Raw genomic sequence first — 18,753 nt, forward strand, 5'->3', positions numbered from 1 at the left:
CGATGGATTCAGTGGTTTGGCCAAATCCAAAACAGTGGATTTAGTGCATCCCTAGCTTTAACATATTTTACATTAAAAATAACCTTTTGCCCATAATAAAAGCAGCACTGCCACAGTATGGTTTGAACAAATAATCACACAACATATATGGAGTGTCTCCACAATAGCAAGTATGTTTTCCAGTACAAAAAGAAATGCTGTTGCAAAAAAAAAACGGCAAAAGATTTTGCATCGATATGAAACAGAATATATACTAGCTTTGCCCCCACTTTACCGATAAAATATACTATGAGTGTGGCTGTCATTGTTCTGCTCACCAGATACTGCCTCTAATTACTAAAGAGAAACTCCCTGTGCATTCTCAGATGCAACGGCCTGGCACTGATGTACCACACTCATGTCCTGCCCGAAATATTCAACTGAAGTGTCTGGCAAGTCGTGCAGGTCTGTAGTCGGCTCTCAGCTGTACAAAGGAATGTAGGATATTCTTGTCTAGGTTGGCAAGCTGCTCCCCTGAGCAAACTTGCTTTAAGTTGTCAGGGGCCACCACCAGGAGGTTGCAAAGCGAGTGAAGAGTGTCAAAAAGTTGCAGCACAAGTGGAATCTGAAAGAAAAGGTTAGAATGCAATAAGTATCCCCTCTTGGAAAAAGTTAGCACTTTGTATATTTACACATTATACAGGTATGGGACCGGTTTTCCAGAATGCTCAGGAGCTGGGGTTTTCTGGATAATGGATCCTTCTGTTATTTTGATCTTCATACCTTATGTCTACTAGAGAATCATGTAAATATTAAATAAATCCAATAGGCTGGTTTTGCCTCCAATAAGGATTAATTATATCTTAGTTGGTATCAAGTACAAGCTTTTGTTTTATTATTACAGAGAAAAAGGATGTCATTTCTAAAAAATGTGGATTATTTGGATAAAAAGGAGACAGCCTTTCCATAATTCGGAGCTTTCCTGATAATGGGTTTCCAGATAACATATCCCACACCTGTACTAGACCCACAGCACAACATTGTGTTGAATAAAAGTGCAGACCTGCAGTTTTTACCCTTCGAACCCCATGTAAAAAATAGGGATGCGCCGAATCCAGGATTCGGTTCGGGATTCAGCCATTTTCTGCAGGATTTGGGTTCGGCCCAATCCGTTGCATGGAAACCCATTATAGAAAAATTACAGGAGGGATTCTACTTTTAAAAAATTATATGTTTTCTGTAATAATAAAACTGTAGATTGTACTGGACGGTAACTAAGCTGCCTGAATCCATTCTGGTGGTAAAATAATACTATTTGGGTTTATTTAACATTTACATTTTTTTTGCAGACTTTAGGCATGGTGATCCAAATTACAGAAATACCCCCTATCCAGAAAACCCCAGGTTCTAAGCAGTCCGGATAATAGATCATATTGATTATTGTATTATGACAGACAAAATCAATACAAATAATAGTTGGGTTTAGCAGGGTGCTATGGGGAATAGAATCAACATATTTCAGAGCTTTCAGGATAAACCCTTTCCAAATATCAGATCCCAACCTTAAAAATTATAGATTAAAATGTTTTTAATCTTGGTTCCTTGGGTGCTGTTAATCTACACCTTCCAGCATGCAGAAACTCTGACTTTATTATTATTTTATATAAATATATTGTAATCCAGCAACAGCTGGGGACCCAAAGTTAAAAAAAAAAAATGGCTATAAATGAAACCTGATTAAACGTTACTAGTTTGTTGCTCTGCGTTTTCTTTAAAACAAAATTTATCCTTAAACATTTATTTTAAATACTATTACATGTGAGACTCATCCCTTTTTAGCAATTCGGTGACAAAATAAAGGAACCGCATGATTAATATTAAAATAATGATTAATAGTAGAATGGATTATGATTTTCCTAATTGGTTCCTGAAATGGCAAAATAATTAGTGATTTTCTTTTAACCTTGCCATTACTGGGCATAAATTATTTAGAAATATGACTAAATAGCAAATATTCTCTTCATAGTCCAGGATTAGATTTGCATTAACCACAGCACAATTGCACAGAATTCCAAAGCCCTAAAACGGACCGATAATGCACTAGTCAAACTGACCTTTCTTTTAGTTTAGCTTCTCTAATTTCATTAATGTACAAATAGAGTAGTCCAGCAGTACCCAAACTGGGACCGGCCCACCTACAGTAGGGAGACCCAAAAAACTGGAAGAGAGGCCAGTTTGAAGGTCAGTTCAGATAAACTTTATGGGTGAGTGCATTAAAGGGGAAGTAAAGTCTAAAATAGAATAAGGCTAGAAATGCTGTATTTTGTATACTAAACATAAACTTACTGCACCACACGCCTAATCAAACAAATGATTTATGCTTTCAAAGTTGGCCACAGGGGGTCACCACCTGTTATATGTCTTTGCAAGACCAAGACTGTGCACATGCTCAGTGTGGTCTGGGCTGCTTAGGGATCATCATAAATCAAAACAGCACAGGTCAAATATCTGCAAGAAGCCGATCCAGCAAGACTGATTAATAATCAGAATATACAGACTGCACTGGGTCCTGTGTTGTCATGTAATCTAATGTGGATTGTATAGATTTGTATTGTTTAATACAAACTTTGCAGCAAAATAATTATCCAAATAGAATCCAAGTTTATCTGTTTAAATCTGGCTCCATGATCTTTGTCCCTGCAGCTGGAGTTGGAAACAGTAAAGGGGATGTAAAAGCAAAAATAAAATCCAATACAAATCTCTATCCACCTGCTATTCATAAGTATGATTGTTTCCCTGCAGAGCAGTTAGGGACCGTCTGACAATTCCTATCCACAGCAGTAAATGAAGGGAGAATTTCACTGCATACAGTCAGGTTTCTTATAAAAATGGTACACATTTTTTAATTAAAGTATATTGGAGATAGGTTTCTTTTTCATTAAAGAAAATAAAAATGGGATTTTATTTGTTTGCCTTTACATGCCCTTTAAACATTCTTTCAAAAACACTTCTATTCCTAGAGGAGTAAAGGAGCAGACAGTGTGGAGACCACTGTCTATCTGACAAACCTTGAAGTCCTTGGCACATCTCCTATATTCTGCAACATCACAAATCGCAAGCATGCCTCCCATGGAGCTGTATGAAAACTGCTGGAGATGCTCATAAATGAGACGATGAAAGCGCACACCCAGCTCCATAAGCACAGTGTCCACATTCTTTCCATCCATTGAGTTCCTTATTTTCTCCACTTGCTTTCTGACATAAAGGCAAACTTTCACACATGCCTAAAGGAAAAAAAAAAAGTATTCTTAGAAACCACTGTAATTCATAAACAATGTCAGAAGAGAAATATATTTCTGAACCTTAAGTTTACTTACTGTAGTGTATTGGATTAATACATTGTTTTCATCTTCTGGTTTGAAATCAGTCTTCTTTTGCTCTGCTGCCAGAATTTGTTTCATTTGGCCAACCATGCAATTTATTGTTCTGAAAACAAATCTCAGGATCACCTATAATGCATCTAGTACACAAGTGATTTAATATAACTGCTTGCTCGATGGGTCAGCAGGGAAACTGTAACATTTAGGAAGACTATTAAAGGGATTGTTCACCTATGAGTTAACATTTAGTATGATGTAGAGAGTGATATTCTGAGATAATTTGCAATTGGTTTTCATTTTTTTTATTATTGGTTTTTGAGTTATTCTGCCTTTTATTCAGCAGCTCTTCGATTTTCATTATAAACAATCTGGTAGGTCCAAATTACCCTAGAAACCATGTATTGATTTGAATAAGGGACTGGAATATGACTAGGTGAGGGCCTTACTAGAAAGATGAGCATAAAAGGTAGACATAATAATAAGTATGTAGCGTTACAGAGCATTTGCTTTTTAGATGGGGTCAGAGACGCCCATCGGAAAGCTGTAAAGAGTCAGAAGAAAAAGGCAAATTATAAAACTATAAAAAAAATAATAATGAAAACCAATGGAAAAGTTTCTTAGAATTGGCTGTTCTATTACATACTGAAAGTTTACTTTAAGGTGAACCACCCCTTTTACCAGAGCAGTTTGGATTCAACTATAACACCTAGATGCAGATTTACATAGGGTCGAATATCGAGGGTTAATTAACCCTCGATATTCGACTGTCGAAGTTAAATCCTTCGACTTCGAATATCGAAGTCGAAGGATTTACGGCAATTCGTTTTGTCGAACGAAAAATTGATTGAAAAATTTTAATCCATCGATCGAACGATTTTTCTTCGACCAATAGGCTAACATTGACTTCGGTAGGTTTTAGGTGGCGAACAAGGGGGTTGAAGTTTTTTCTTAAAGAGACAGTACTTCGACTATCGATTCAAGGTCGAAGGTCAAAGTAGCCCATTCGATGGTCGAAGTAGCCAAAAAAAACATTCGAAATTCGAAGTTTTTTTCCTCTAATCCTTCACTCAAGCCAAGTAAATGGGCCCCCCAATGACGAAAGGTTAGATGTGCTCTTGTCAGAGTTATCAAATGAGCTTAATGTCGAGGGGTTTGCACTGCAATTAACTTTTAGCTTGTAGCCATAAATGAAACTGCTTGTAGCCTGCTTTCAGCTTGATAGGGACAGTTACAAGTAACCAGGCTGATTGAGAGGTAATCTTTTTGTGCAGAGCTTCATCAAGCAAAAGTAACATGACTTAAGCGCTCCCAAAATGATCCGTTACAAATTGTCTCGGCATGTTGATGTCTACTCTGCAGCATGTCAACTTTGTTTTAATAAGACCTTCTCATTAGAGAAGCAGTGTTATGTGTGTGATGAGAAGTATTTATAATATATTGACTTACCTGTCAATTCCAGTATCTAGCTTCACCTCCATTTGTTCTATAATTTCTTTTTTCTTCTGAAGACACTCCGTAAGTTTTGGGGAGGAACTGGGTATAGGAGAAACGGAAAAGGCAAAGACTAATGTAAAACTGGTGGTTTTTAAGTAAACAAAACAATATAATTTCACTGGTATTCACAAACCAACCATGAAAAATTAACTACAGATGCTTGTAATGCAGCTTCAGTAAACTTTGCTAAACTATTTGAGTTGGACAAGTGATTCCACTTTTGGAATATGCTCCACAGATGTAGCTTAGGTAATGACTAGATCCATTGGGTCCATCTCTCTTACCTGCTACACTGTGTAAACGCTTCAGCACCATTCGCATGTCAAATGGTAACATTCGGTGCAGCAAGATCAAAGATGCCATGAATAGACACATCCATCCTTTCTTCCAAACCAACTAGAGAGGTTTGCCCCTTTATTATTTGCACAGCTAACAAAATGGCTAGAAATTCTAATAGGAGTGCCCTTTGATGTCCAAGATCTTAAGTACAGCCTTTAAAGGAGAAAAACCCAACCCCCCTACCCTACATAGACCCCCTCCGTCCCAGCCTAGCTGCTACCCCGGGCAAATGGCCCTAACTCTATACTTACTCCTTGGTGCAGATTCTGTCCAGCGAGTTCACGGCAGTCATCATCTTCTCTTCTGTAATCTTTGGGAGGTGTCATATCTGCGCATTCCCAGTTGGAGTAATTTTCTGTTTCGCAACAACTCTGAATGCGCCGAAAGTCACGGAAATTGCAGACGCACTGCTCTCATTCCGAAGATTACCGAAGAGCCGGAAGATGGCTGCCGCAAACTCTGCTGGATGGAGGGGAGGGTGTCTAGCTAGAGTGGGGGGGTAGGGTTTTTTTTTTCACTTTACGGTTGAATTCTCCTTTAAGAGGGATGTGTGCCACTTTACAACCAATTTAGATCCCAGGACAAAGCAAACCACATCTCATCATCCAACATTGTTTCATTTTAATAGCTAGATATCAACTTACTTCTCTAAACTATGACCCAAAATCAGCACGTCATTTCTTAATTAAAAAGTATATATATGGCTCTTTCTTATTCTTGCACTAAACAATAAAATGATAACATTTTCACATTTTAATTGGGAGGTACTAGGACAGATAAAGGGAGGGAAGGAAATGCAGTTTTTCAACAGATACTTGAAATGAAATAAAATCTTACCTAATTAATGGCATGAGATGATCATTGAATTGTTTATCAAATAAATGGAAAATCGTATTGGCCTGATGCACAACATCAAAAAAATATAGATTGGCATTCTTGGAATCTGGAGATGGTATTGCTAAAAGAGAGGAATAGAACAGAAATAAACGTTACCTTGGTTCCTTTCAGTGGATATTTCTATAGTCAGGCAACATGTGCAAGACACAAATTAAAGAGCCCCCTCACCCAAAAATTCTGTAATTTGCCCTCTTGTCAAAGCAAAACACAAACATGGAACCCAGTATATATGTATTACAGTGGTGCTTGAAAGTTTGTGAACCCTTTAAAATGTTTAGTATTTTTATATGAATGGGACCTAAAAAACATCAAGTCCTAAAAACAGATGAAGAAAACTTAAACAAATGAAACACAAATGATTATATTTGGTCATGTATTTATTGAGAAAAATTATCCAATAACATATCTGTGTGTGGCAAAATTAATTGAATCAGTATTCACTTACTTTTGCTCAGTATTTGGTATGGCCCCCTCCTTGTGAAGCAATAACTGCAACTAAACATTACGGTAACTGTTGATCATTTTAGCACATTCCTCTATACAGAAGAGCTTCAGCTCTTGGATGTTGGTGGGTTTCCTCGCATGACCTACTCACTTTAGGTCTTTCCACAACATTTCTGTTGGATTAAGGTCAGGACTTTGACTTGGCCATTACAGTTCAGAATTCATTGCTCCATCAATGATGGCAAGCCATCCAGGCCCAGATACAGCAAAACGGGCCCAAACCAGAACACTCCCACCATATATCACAGACGGGATGAGTTTCTTATGCTGGAATGCAGTGTTTTTCTCCACATGTAAGTCAAAAGGTTCTATTTTGGCTTCATCTGTCCACAAAACATTATTCCACTACCCTTCTGGTTTGTCCACATGATCTTTTTGGGGGAAAGCAGTGGCTTTCTACTTGCCACCCTGCAATACACACCATTGCTGTTCAGCGTTCTCCTGAACACGAACATCAACATTTGCGGATGTGAGGTAGGCCTTCAGTTGCTTAAAAGTTACTCTGGGTTCCTTTGTAACCTATTGGACTATTAGATGCCTTGCAGTTAGTTATCGTTGATGGTCAACACTTCTGGGTAAGGAAATCAAAGTCTTGAATTTCCTCCATTTGTATACAATGTCTGATTAGTGGAGTCCATATTCTTAGAGATCTTGCGAGTTTTTTCAGCTTTATGGACATCAACAACTCTTTCTGAGGTCATCAGACACCTCCATTTTTAAAGCCATGATACACTTCTACAAATGTGTTGTATGTGTGATCAGGCTTTGCTGGATCCCTATTCGTTAAATAAAACAAGGTCTCTCACTCACACTTGACTAAAAACACCAGACTCTGATTTCACGGTCAAATTATAAAATAATCCTACAGATTTACTTTTGACACATGCAGAAATGTGATTGGATCACATATATTCAATAAATACATGACCAACTATAATAATTTTTGTTTCATTTGTTTAACTAGTTTTTCTTCATCTACTTTAAGGTAGGGATGCACCGAATCCACTATTTTGTATTTAGCCGAACCCCCCGCGAACAATTCGGCTGAACACCGAACAGAAACCTAATTTGCATATGCAAATTAGGGGCTGGAAGGGGAAAAATTTTTTACTTGCAAGTTTTGTGACAAATAATCACGTGATTTCCCTTCCCATCTCTAATTTGCATATGCAAATTAGGATTTGGTTTGGCTGGGCAGAAGGGTTTGGCCGATTCCGAATCCTGCTGAAAAAGGCCAAATCCTGGCAGAATCCCAAACCGAATCCTGGATTCGGTGCATCCCTACTTTTAGGACTTGTTTGAAAATCTGATTATGTTTTAGGTCACATTCATATACAAATATAGAATATTTTAAAGGGTTCACAAACTTTCAAGCACCACTGTATATTTCCTTTGGAGCCAAACTCCTGATTCTTTGCAAGTTGATTGCTTAGATGTCAAACGGCAGGCATCAGAGTGGCATGTATAGCCAGCTTTAGGGTTAGTTCACACGAGGAGATTCGGGGAGATTTAAGAAAAATTAAATAAATAAAACCTTACCTACTAAACCTATTTCCAAAGCATAATCAATATGCTCGATGCATAAATAATCCACGAGAATGGAAAATATTCTAAAAGCGTTCTTTGGGAGATCGGATGGATCTGAAAGCTAAAAACATAAAAAAGGCAATGTAATTCTGGTGTGGAGGAATACTACATCTGGGCCTGTGAGGTTACAGTACATTTACAATAAATAAATAAATCAAAACTACATTTTCTGCCCATATTACAACTGCAAAGCAGACTAATAAACAGCATGCTGAATGCAGTGACAATGTGCAGACCAGCTCCCGCACGTGACACATTAAACTTCCTGTTACACATTTAAGGGGCAAATTTAAAGGAGAAGGAAAGGCTAAAATTAAGTAAGCTTTACCAGAAAGGTCTATATAAATACACAAATAAACCCTCAAAGTAATGTTGCTCTGATTCCTCTGTCAAAAGAAACCCTGTATTTCTTTCCTTCTATTGTGTACTCATGGGCTTCTGTATCAGACTTCCTTCTTTCAGCTTAAACCTCCAGGGCTAGGGCTTGAGCATGCTCAGTTTGCTCCTCTCTCCCTTTCCCCCCCTCCCTGCTGTAATCTGAGCCCAGAACTATGAGTGATATGGGAGAGACTCATGCAGGAAGTGATGTCACATGAAGCTAATATGGCAGCTGCTATCATAAACAAACAGAGGGAGATTCTAGAGCGGTTTACTCAGGTATGGAAAAGCATTCTGCGAAATAAATATAGTGTTATATATATTACCCTATTGTGGCTAATCTAATGGCAATAAACTGCTTCGGTAGCTTTCCTTCTCATTTAAGATTCAATCAAATCCTTTGTTCTCAGTTGAACTGAATCTGAAGTTATGTTTCTATTTGCTTGTTTGCAAAGCTGTTTGATGAAGATAATAGTTACATGTTTTGCATGATTTTAAAAAGTTTTAAGGAAAAACATACACAAGTGCCTGGAAAAAAATGCAATATCAGGATCTGCATACACATTGCTCTCTTGCAGTATCGGATGACATGGCTGAAAGAAACTGATTAAAATGAGACCCCCTGCCAAGGAATTTTAAGGCTTTAAACATAATGATTCCTTTGACTCCTAAGAGCTTTTGACACACCTGGTGCTCAAAATTGGCTCATGCCACCTATCATATATGCATTTTTGGGCTGAAAACACTGGAGTTGTCAAGCATTTCCAATTTAGCTTGGTGACTTCTGAAAAGGATTCTTTAACTTGATGAAACTGCCCAGTCACTCCAATGCCACCTCCCACCTAGATAGTGCTTTTCGGCTGAAAAGCTTTTCAAATTAAAATCAAAGGGAGCCAGGGCTTCTCAGGTCTGTGTGCCATTAGCCTAAAAACATGATGCCAAATAATATAGAAAATTATTAGTCATAATAAATAACTATTTCTTTACTAAAACTCACTTTATGACATCGCTCAAAGGCATGCTTTGTTTCCTGCAACAGGTTAACCACAACTTCTTGTGATAAAAATGTCTCTCCGTGTGTATCAATACTAGGTCCCAAAGAAAGGTTCGTACGCTGCCTTATTCTTTCCTTTAGATCTTGAATTCTACAGTGTAAAAATATGAAATAAATTGTTAGTTGTATTTGTATGATCCACAAAGTAAAGAAGCAAAATGAGCAAGATTTCAGAGTGCACACACTATAAAGAGTCCTACAAGTGCAAAGTAAAGACTTCCATTATAAAGGCAGTAAACTTCGTTCCCATGCACAAGCAATGGTTCACTAAATAGTGAATAAAGACTGTAAAAATCTCAATTTACGCATTACAGTTCCATTTTAAAGGCACGATCATGAAATTCCATATGTTCTTATTTTTTATAGTTTGTGTCAAGAGGAAATGCAAATGAAATACAAATACATGTTGGTGAGCACCTGGTCTACAAAATAATAGTGAATATTCATTTTTCAGTAATTTTATCTGAATACCTTTATTAGTGATTTCTCGGGCAATGCTCTGAAAATCGGAGTTGGTTCCTTCAGTGCAGCATATTCAATGTGCTCAAAATGTGAAGTTAACTTTGTTTATGGTTTTGGTAAATAAACTTACCCCCCACCTCCAATCGGTCTCTTCTGGTGATTCTTGGAGTCATAATAACGCTGTAAAATCACTGAACTTCGACTTCGCAAGTAGGCAGTTTCAACATCAGTATAGTTCTCCAGGTAGCTGATGAAAATGGACTTGATCAGCTTTGACAAAAATGTCTGCTTGTCTGTTCCTAGATTGAACTCCATCAGTTTACTGGAGAGACCTGTAGTTCTGTTTTAGAAAAACAAACCAAAATTGTATTAACGACTCTTGATCAAATTGAAACACTTAAAACATAGCATGGTTATACTTGTATAGCTAAAAAAAAAAACAAGTAAGCAGGCTAAGCATATTTGCCAATGAAAAGATAAAGGTTTACAGAAAAGTGTTTGGTAGGTGAAGAACCCCTTTAAAAATTCAGTACCATTTCTGAAATAATCAAGTTGCTCTTCCATATCCCCCTTCTTAGCAATCTGTGTCTCCACATGCAGTTGGTGATGGAGCCATAGGGGCAAATTTGCTAAAGGGCGAAGTGACTAACGCTGCCAAAAATTCACCAGCGTGACGTCATTTTGGAACTTCGCCGATTTACTAACGGCCGCAGGCGTAACTTAGCTAGCGAAGGAGACTGCCGCTGGAGCTCATTCGCACTCAACAGCCAGAAGTTGCGCTCTGGCGAAGGGACGTAACTGCGCAAATTCACTAAGATGCGGATTTTACTGAACGTTACCTCTTGCGCCAGACTTGCTTGCCTTCGCCATCTCAGACCAGGCGAAGTGCAATAGAGTAGATAGGACTTTCTTAAAATGTAATTGAAAATTTCCCAAAAAACACTGGCGTCTTTTCCTTTTTTCAGGGTGATAGGCTGCAAAAGAGCGTAACTTTTTTTGGGGTAACCGGCTTCCCCCCTACATTTCCTAATATATGGCACATAAACTATACACTGGGCTCATGTGTAAGGCAATATAACAACTTTATTTCTTTTATTAATCTTCCCTGGGCTTGTGTAATGTAATGTATTTGCTGCAACATATACTGTATGTCCATTCAACTTTACCTTCCCGCCATATGCAAATTAGCTAACGCTAGCTCAACTTCGCTCTGCTTGCCGAATTAACGCTAGCGCAACTTCGCCAGCGTTCGGCACCCTGGACACAACTTCGCATGTTAGTGAATTAGCGTTGCCTGAGCGAAGTGTTGCGCTGCCGTGAATTTTCGGTGCTTAGTAAATTTGTCCCATAGTTTGATGGACAAACTAGCAAATACATTGGTGTCCCTTTGCCTAGACAATGGATTAGGGTTGACGTCAAAATAAACTGACTCAAAGGCTACACGCAGACAGATTGTTAAGAGAGGTATACTGAAGAGATCAAATTTGATTATATTTAGAAAGTTTATCATTTTCAGGAGATGAAGCTGAGAACTTTAATTAGCATATACAGATATATACATATTTAATATAGTATATAGTATAAGCAATTAAGTAATATGAGAACTCAAAAGAATGATATAATCTAGATAAATACGTGTTGCAGTCTATAGCTACCGGGTTAACATGTGCCTTTTATAGAAAAGGAAATTGATGTTTTCTTTTTTTGTTTTTTTAATTCAAAAGTTTTTTTTATTGTTTTAACATTTTCATAAACAACATCAAATTGGACATCGGTTTAGCTCTTGCATCAAATTTGGCCTTACAGTTCTTGAGATATTTATCAGATGTCCAATAACAGACAGAATAGAAAGATAAAGTGTGAAGAGAAAATTAGAGGGGGGGGGAGAAGGGAGAGTTTGGGACCTTCTTGTAATTTTTCGGGCGTTAGGAGATTATAGGATTTATGTCCAATGTTAAAGTTCAGTTCTCCTTACAGACCAGGTTTTGGATTTATGTCTTTCGTCTGGTTTTGCTGTGGGGCTCGAAGAATGTTTCTCATGTCTTTCCAGGTATGTGATATTCTTTTTTCCACTGCTTCCACAATTGCATTGACGATGAACTTAAGTTCAGTAGTTGGTTGGAGCCCAGTGCCATTTGTTCGTGGGTGAGGTTTGAGTCTATAAGTATTATGAGCTACCTTTTACTTGGTACTTCATTTGATTTCCAACATCTTGGAATTAGGAGTCTAGTTTCTGTCATTATGTGAAAGGTCAGATGTTGTATATGTTTTGGGTAGTCGAGTTTGTAGTTTAGCAAAGCGAGCAATGGTGTAAGCTTTATTTGTAGACATGCTGCTTGTTCTAAAATTAGTTCTGTGGCTTGCCATAGTCCTCTGATCTTGGGGCAATACCACCATATGTGTAGCAGATTACCTTCTCCCTTGCAGTCCATATTTTGGGGACATTCGGGTAGTATTGGTTTAGGGTGGTTGGTGTCTTATACAATCTATTAAATAGTTTCCTGGCGTTTTCAATGTGGTTTGTGCATTTTGATGGTTTCTAAACAGTATTTGCCATTTCTAGCCACCATGGGTATTATAGTGTGGGGGTCTTGCTCCCATTTCTCGAAATGCTTTGGTTTGGTGTCAGTGTCCTCCTCTGTGCACAACAACAATGGTAGAGAGCTTCCACCCCTGATCATGTACCCTTTGTGGTACCAGGTGCTACACTGGAGGACCCACTCCTGCCAAACGGGTCATACAGGTACATAGAAAAATTCCAGTGGCACACTGAATGCTGAAAAAGTGTAAAATTTATTCTCCCCAAACACACAGGCTTAATAAAGGGCCCGAGCTGTCCGAAACGTTGCCTTTTTTCTGTATGTGTTTGGGGTGAATAAATTTTACACTTTTTCAGCATTCAGTGTGCCACTGGAATTTTTCTATTTTCAAGTGTCCTCCTCTGTGAGCATCTTGTAGATTCTTGCTATTCCTTTAGGACTGCGTGGGTTATGGGCCAGTAGAGTCGAAAACTGTGGGTTTCATGCTTCCTGCCGTTCTGGTGGTCCCCAGTAGGTGTTTTATCAGGAGGTATTTGTAGAAATCATGTGTGGGTAGTTTATGTTCTCTGGTTAGTTGTTCATATGTTTTCATGATTGTGCTTTCGTAGAGCTGACCTACCGTTGTTAGATTAGCGTTTCTCCAGTTGCTTAGGTTGAGGTTGGGGATGCATGCTTCAAGCATTTCCACCCCCGCCTGGTGTGCTGGGTAGTTTAGTAGTGGTTTCTTTTTGTTGATCTTTGCCCAAAGATTGGAGGCTACTCGAGTTGTATGGTACGTAGATTATCTCCAGAAAGCTGTGATGTACATACACTCGCTCAAATGTAGTCACTTTTTTTCTGTGACTGACTGTACACTTTTTCCTTTACAGGGGGAAAAACATGAACAAAACATGTATAAAAAATTTCTGACCTAAATCTTATAATGAGTAACTGAATTACCTTGTGTACAGATCATAAAGACTCTTAAGGTATTGTTCAGCATCAGATTTCCTGCATTCATCCAGCTGCTCTTTTACACAGCTCTGAAACAAAGGGGAAGAATCTGTGTGTAGCAAATACATTATCACTGACCTTCCAGTTTCACTTATTAAAGATAAAGAACCCCATTAGCATACAACAAATTGACTTTTTCTGGGAAACAATCCTAAGGCCAATGGCCAGCTTTTCAAACAGCATATTTTGACTGAAATATCCTAGTTGCAAAGGACTGCGTGCACCATTGGCCTTAGGGTAATGGCACAAGGGGTGGTTTTGGGCACTTGGAGCATTGAAATTTTAAGCAGTCAAAAATTAACCGAAAACACTGACATGCTTTAAAAGAAACACTTGATTGTGCTGATGTTCTGAGGCGCTTTCAATGTGGAATCAGGAGGTTTAAGGTGCTGTGTTTTTAAAAAACAAAATGTCAAAGTGCAACTATTCTGTGCAGCATTTCCCTAAATTAAAAAAAACAGCAGATTCTTAATTCTTTTGGGCCAAGGAGATGCAATAGGCTCAGGAGAGCATTATACTATGCTTCAGCAACTGTAGTTTAACATCTGGATAGCCTTGTGTGACCTAACCCTAGATCAAAGGGGATATAAAATTAAATAAAAGTGCTCAGAATGCTCCTATGCTCTGTGGCACTCTCTCAGGGCTGCTGAAACAGCAGTCCAATGGTTAAAGGAGAACTAAAGCTTAACTAAAGAAGTAGCTAGAAATGTTGTACATGATGTTTTGTGTTTCTGTACCAGCCCAAGGCAACCACAGCCCTGTAGCAGTAAAGATCTATGTCTGCAAAGATGCCCCAGTAGCTCCCCGTCTTCTTTTCTGCTGAATCACTGCACATGCTCTGTGCTGCTGTAACTTACTGAGCTTAGGGACCCACTCACAATATACAGTACACATAGAATAGAAATGTCACAATATAAGGCTGATTAGTAATTAATACACATAATTACTACATGGCAGCACAGAAACCAGTGCAATTAGCATCAGAATTTAATAATCAGCAAACCTGTAGCATCAGCTTATATTACAGGGGAAGCTCATTTTCTGCTGGATAATTAGTGACGAGCCCTAAGCTTAGCTTCTCAACAGCCAATCAGAGCCCACTGAGCATGTGAGTGTCACAGACACTTTCCAAGATGGTGAAAAAGTGGTTTGAAGTCCTGGATCATTGCTGCTATTGACAAGCTGAAACTTTAGGCTGGTGAAATACGTTCAGTATATAAAATATTGTATTTTTAGCCATATTTATTTTTAGGGTTTAGTTCTCCTTTAAATGCATGTGCAGGTGGTATCACCAATGAGGCTTTGCTCTGTGAACTGTTGAGATATTAGAGCTGTGGTGATGGCAGAAGACCTGTGCCCCTCTAACCCTGCCATTTCACATGGACCCCATATGTTCAATGAAACTATGATGAACTAGTCAAAGCTCGACCAGATATTCATCATGATAGAAAATCTTGTTTTGTTTCTGACCAAAGATCTATGGTCTGACAATTGCATCAACAAGATCTGGCCCCCAAAAAAAAAAAAAAAAAAAATCTTGTGTGAAAAGTGTAACGTCTAGATTAACAGTCTCATGTTTGTATAAGAAATACAGACTGGATGCAATATTGAAGTTTTGCTTAATTTATCTCCATCATAGAATTTAATTTGCATTCTTGATCATATTGCATACCTGAATCTTGACTTCAAAAATGTTTTGGATAAGCTTTGCCAAAACAATTTCTGGATTACTGAATATATCGCCAACTTCTCTATTCACACGCTGACACAACACAGCAGAGTTTTCAAATATATCATATTTCAAATACGCCCCCTGAAACAAAACAGAAAAAAAAAGAGCTTAAAAAATGTTGCTCTTGCTTAAGCAGCAATGAAATTACTGAGAGAAACGTGTTACCTCTTGACACTGGTTTATATACACATCGACGCAATGGGAATAGCCCTATGAAAATAAATTTAAACGGAATTAAATCACACACGTTTAATCATAGTTCATTATAAAAAAAGAAATGGCTGGAGTTAAAATTTGTATGTTAAAGCCAGTTTATACATTTTTAAGCTCAGTTCACGTTGTTGGATTTCTTTAGTCGTCAATAGATTACCTTAAAGGGGACCCATCACCCAAAAAAAATATTCAAAATTCTATTTTTATCAAGCAAAATGAACTTTAATTACACAATATAAATTATTTATCTTGTTTCCTTCAGTCTGGGAATTCATAATTATAGCATTTATTTATTTTGTGTACACTGTTATTAAGACAAGCCTTGTATCATCTCAGAATGGGGGACCCGATGTCCATCCCCATGCCCTGGCTACGCAATTAAATGGTGAAGCTTGAATGCTTTAATAAAACATAGAAATTGGATTTCATGTTTAATTTGAAAATAACTTTTATTATACAGCTTTTTGTGTCTGGGTGACAGGTCCACTTTAAAAAGGCATAAAACTGGCTATTTAAGCTTGCTGAAAATATATATTTTAAATAAGGATGCACTATTTTGGATTCGGCCGAACCCCCGAATTAGTGGTGGGAAGAGGATTTTTTACTTCTTGGTTTTCTGACAAAAGTCTTGTGGTTTCCCTCCCCAGCCCTAATTTGCATATGCAAATTAGGATTCGGTTCGGCCGGGCAGAAGGATTGGGCCGAATCCTGGATTCGGTTCATCCCTAATTTTAAATGTAGAATTCAAACATATAAGAGAAAGGAACACATAAAATGCTTTATGAAATACATCAATGTCTGTTAGAGGCCCCCCCTTGGACAAGCTCCAACAGAAGATATGTTAAGTGTGAGGTGGGTGGGGGGGTCAGCATCACAAGAGTCACCTCAGGGCAGTTTAGGGGCCTGAATCAGTCCTGGCCCGGACATTCATGCCTTCATGGTCAAGACAAGTGTCCAGCTTATCTGAACTTACTAATAAAAAAAATTTAATAAAAGTTTACATACATTTTTTTAATATAAAAGATATAGAAAAGGAAACAGTAGTGAAATGATAGTGTAATTGTGCTAGTATGTGGACACTTTTTTAAATCTTAAAGTATCTGGACAAGGTCTTCAGTTGGAATTCTAACTTCTGAGTTCCAAAAGAAATGGTTCTCCCAAAAGCAATGTAAGCACCAGAACTATTGTCAGGGAGCAATGGCAAATAGTTGACACAAGTGAACTCTGGAGCAGTAGAAAAACATTCCTGAGTGTTAAAGGAACAGTTCAGTGTAAAAATAAAAAATGTTTGTAATCTAGTTAGTTAGCCAAAAATGTAATGTATAAAGGCTTCCTGCTATTCAGCTCTGTAACTCTGAGTTAGTCAGTGACTATAAGGGGGGCCACATGGGACATAACTGTTCAGTGAGTTTGTAATTGATCCTCAGCATTCAGCTCAGAATCAAAAGCAACAGTTATGACTCGTGCGGCCCACCTAAAGTCACTGATTGGTTACTGCCTGGTAACCAATCAGTGGAAACCAAGAGAGCTGAAAAGCAGGAAGTAGAGTTCTGGCTATTATGTTGCACACCCAGTCACTCCTGCCTTTATTCATTTTTGACTAACTAACTATTAGAAACAATTTTTATTTTGCACAGCCTATTTGCCCAGTTTTATACTGAACAATTCCTTTAAATGTCACTTTACCATCTAACATAATGATGGAAGCTCCTGGGTTTTGCTGATGCTAGGAGAACATAACCAGACAATGTATAATGCCAACAGTAAATTTTGGTGTAGAAGTTATAATATGTGTAGAACTGTTTTAATGGTTCCTGTTCATATATCACACAAACACACAAATCTATCCTGTTGATATATCACACAAACACACAAATCTATCCTGTTGATATATCACACAAACACACGTCTATCCTGTTCATATATCACACAAACACACGTCTATCCTGTTCATATATCACACAAACACACGTCTATCCTGTTCATATATCACACAAACACACGTCTATCCGGTTCATATATCACACAAACACACGTCTATCCTGTTCATATATGACACAAACACACACATATATCCTGTTTATATATCACACACACACACTTTTGTTTTACTATAAAGAGTCCTTTAAATTTTAAAAGGATCAGAGGACCCTTTTATTCTGCACAATGTATTAATTGTGTGATGTTGTTTACAGTGACATTAGCATGGGATACTTATGTTTCATATCATAACTATGGCTTAATCTTGCATGGGTCATTCATCCATACACTGTACCTTGAAATGAAGTAAAACTGCAGCAACTTCTCTCATGCGGGATATTTCGCCCCTCCTCTGTGCACTTGTGAATTCTTGAATCAGCTGGTGCTCCAAGTCATGATATTTACCTAAACCAAACCAAAGTCAAAAGGTGGTTTAATACAACTGTAACTGGATCAAAGGGTAATCGATAATCAAGTTTAAAAGATTACTCACTTGCAATCTTTGATTTTACTTCTGCAAATCTGCAAAAAGGACAATCAATGGTAGACATTACAAAATGCCCATTTTATAACAAATGCCAAATATAATCATTTAATTTTGGTTGTCACAGTACAGTATACATCAATTAAAAAAAAAAAAAGACAAATATAGATAGCCCCCAGTAGCATGGGGTAGGCTGGGACCCATGTTCTTCACGAGTTTGCAGTTTCATGCAACAATCAGCAACACAGACAGAGCATGTATTGGAGGTGGTGCGGCTGCTATAACAATTATTGTCTAAAAGAAAATTGATCATTTCTGTTTTTATGATTGGTACACAAATTACATAATACAAGTTTAGTGTGGTTTCTATACAAAAACCGATTAGAAATATCAAAGAATAATAGTTTTTATTTCTGTCTGGAAACAATGAGTTATGTTTATAACTATAATAAAAACATTTACTTAGAGGCAAGGAAAGGTTGATCACTGGAGATTGCCAAAATATTAGGCACCCCCTCAGGAGACCCTGGGCTAGAGTCCTGCAGCGGGTCGGGTACCCGCGGGTTACCCACAAAAACTTGCGGTACCATGTGGGTTTCGGGTAGAGGTTCCGGGTATAGACGCGGGTCGGCGGGTCGTGGGTCTTCTCAATAGTGATGTTTACTCCTTTTTTCTGATCACGTCTACTTCCAATGAGGACACTTCCGGTTTACAATGACAGCACTTCCTGTTTTACA

The 18,753-nt window shown here is 38.0% G+C and overlaps 1 protein-coding gene across 1 annotated transcript in view; it reads right to left on the reverse strand.

Annotated features, from left to right (window-relative positions):
* Positions 1 to 263: 263 nt before the first annotated feature.
* Positions 264 to 18,753, reverse strand: part of exoc5.S (exocyst complex component 5 S homeolog) — a 31,824-nt gene continuing 13,334 nt past the window's right edge. The window contains exons 6-18 of the mRNA XM_018232271.2: positions 18,026 to 18,054; positions 17,828 to 17,937; positions 15,505 to 15,549; positions 15,280 to 15,420; positions 13,554 to 13,636; positions 10,205 to 10,414; positions 9,556 to 9,703; positions 8,133 to 8,241; positions 6,030 to 6,150; positions 4,806 to 4,892; positions 3,357 to 3,465; positions 3,048 to 3,263; positions 264 to 604 (exon numbers count right to left, since the gene is read on the reverse strand). Coding sequence (XP_018087760.1) covers positions 416 to 604; positions 3,048 to 3,263; positions 3,357 to 3,465; positions 4,806 to 4,892; positions 6,030 to 6,150; positions 8,133 to 8,241; positions 9,556 to 9,703; positions 10,205 to 10,414; positions 13,554 to 13,636; positions 15,280 to 15,420; positions 15,505 to 15,549; positions 17,828 to 17,937; positions 18,026 to 18,054 — 1,597 coding nt within the window. The 3' untranslated portion in view covers positions 264 to 415. The remainder of the gene's footprint in view (positions 605 to 3,047; positions 3,264 to 3,356; positions 3,466 to 4,805; positions 4,893 to 6,029; positions 6,151 to 8,132; positions 8,242 to 9,555; positions 9,704 to 10,204; positions 10,415 to 13,553; positions 13,637 to 15,279; positions 15,421 to 15,504; positions 15,550 to 17,827; positions 17,938 to 18,025; positions 18,055 to 18,753) is intronic.

Source organism: Xenopus laevis, chromosome 8S (assembly GCF_017654675.1).
Source record: "Xenopus laevis strain J_2021 chromosome 8S, Xenopus_laevis_v10.1, whole genome shotgun sequence".
In the NCBI taxonomy this organism is placed as follows: Eukaryota; Metazoa; Chordata; class Amphibia; order Anura; family Pipidae; genus Xenopus; species Xenopus laevis.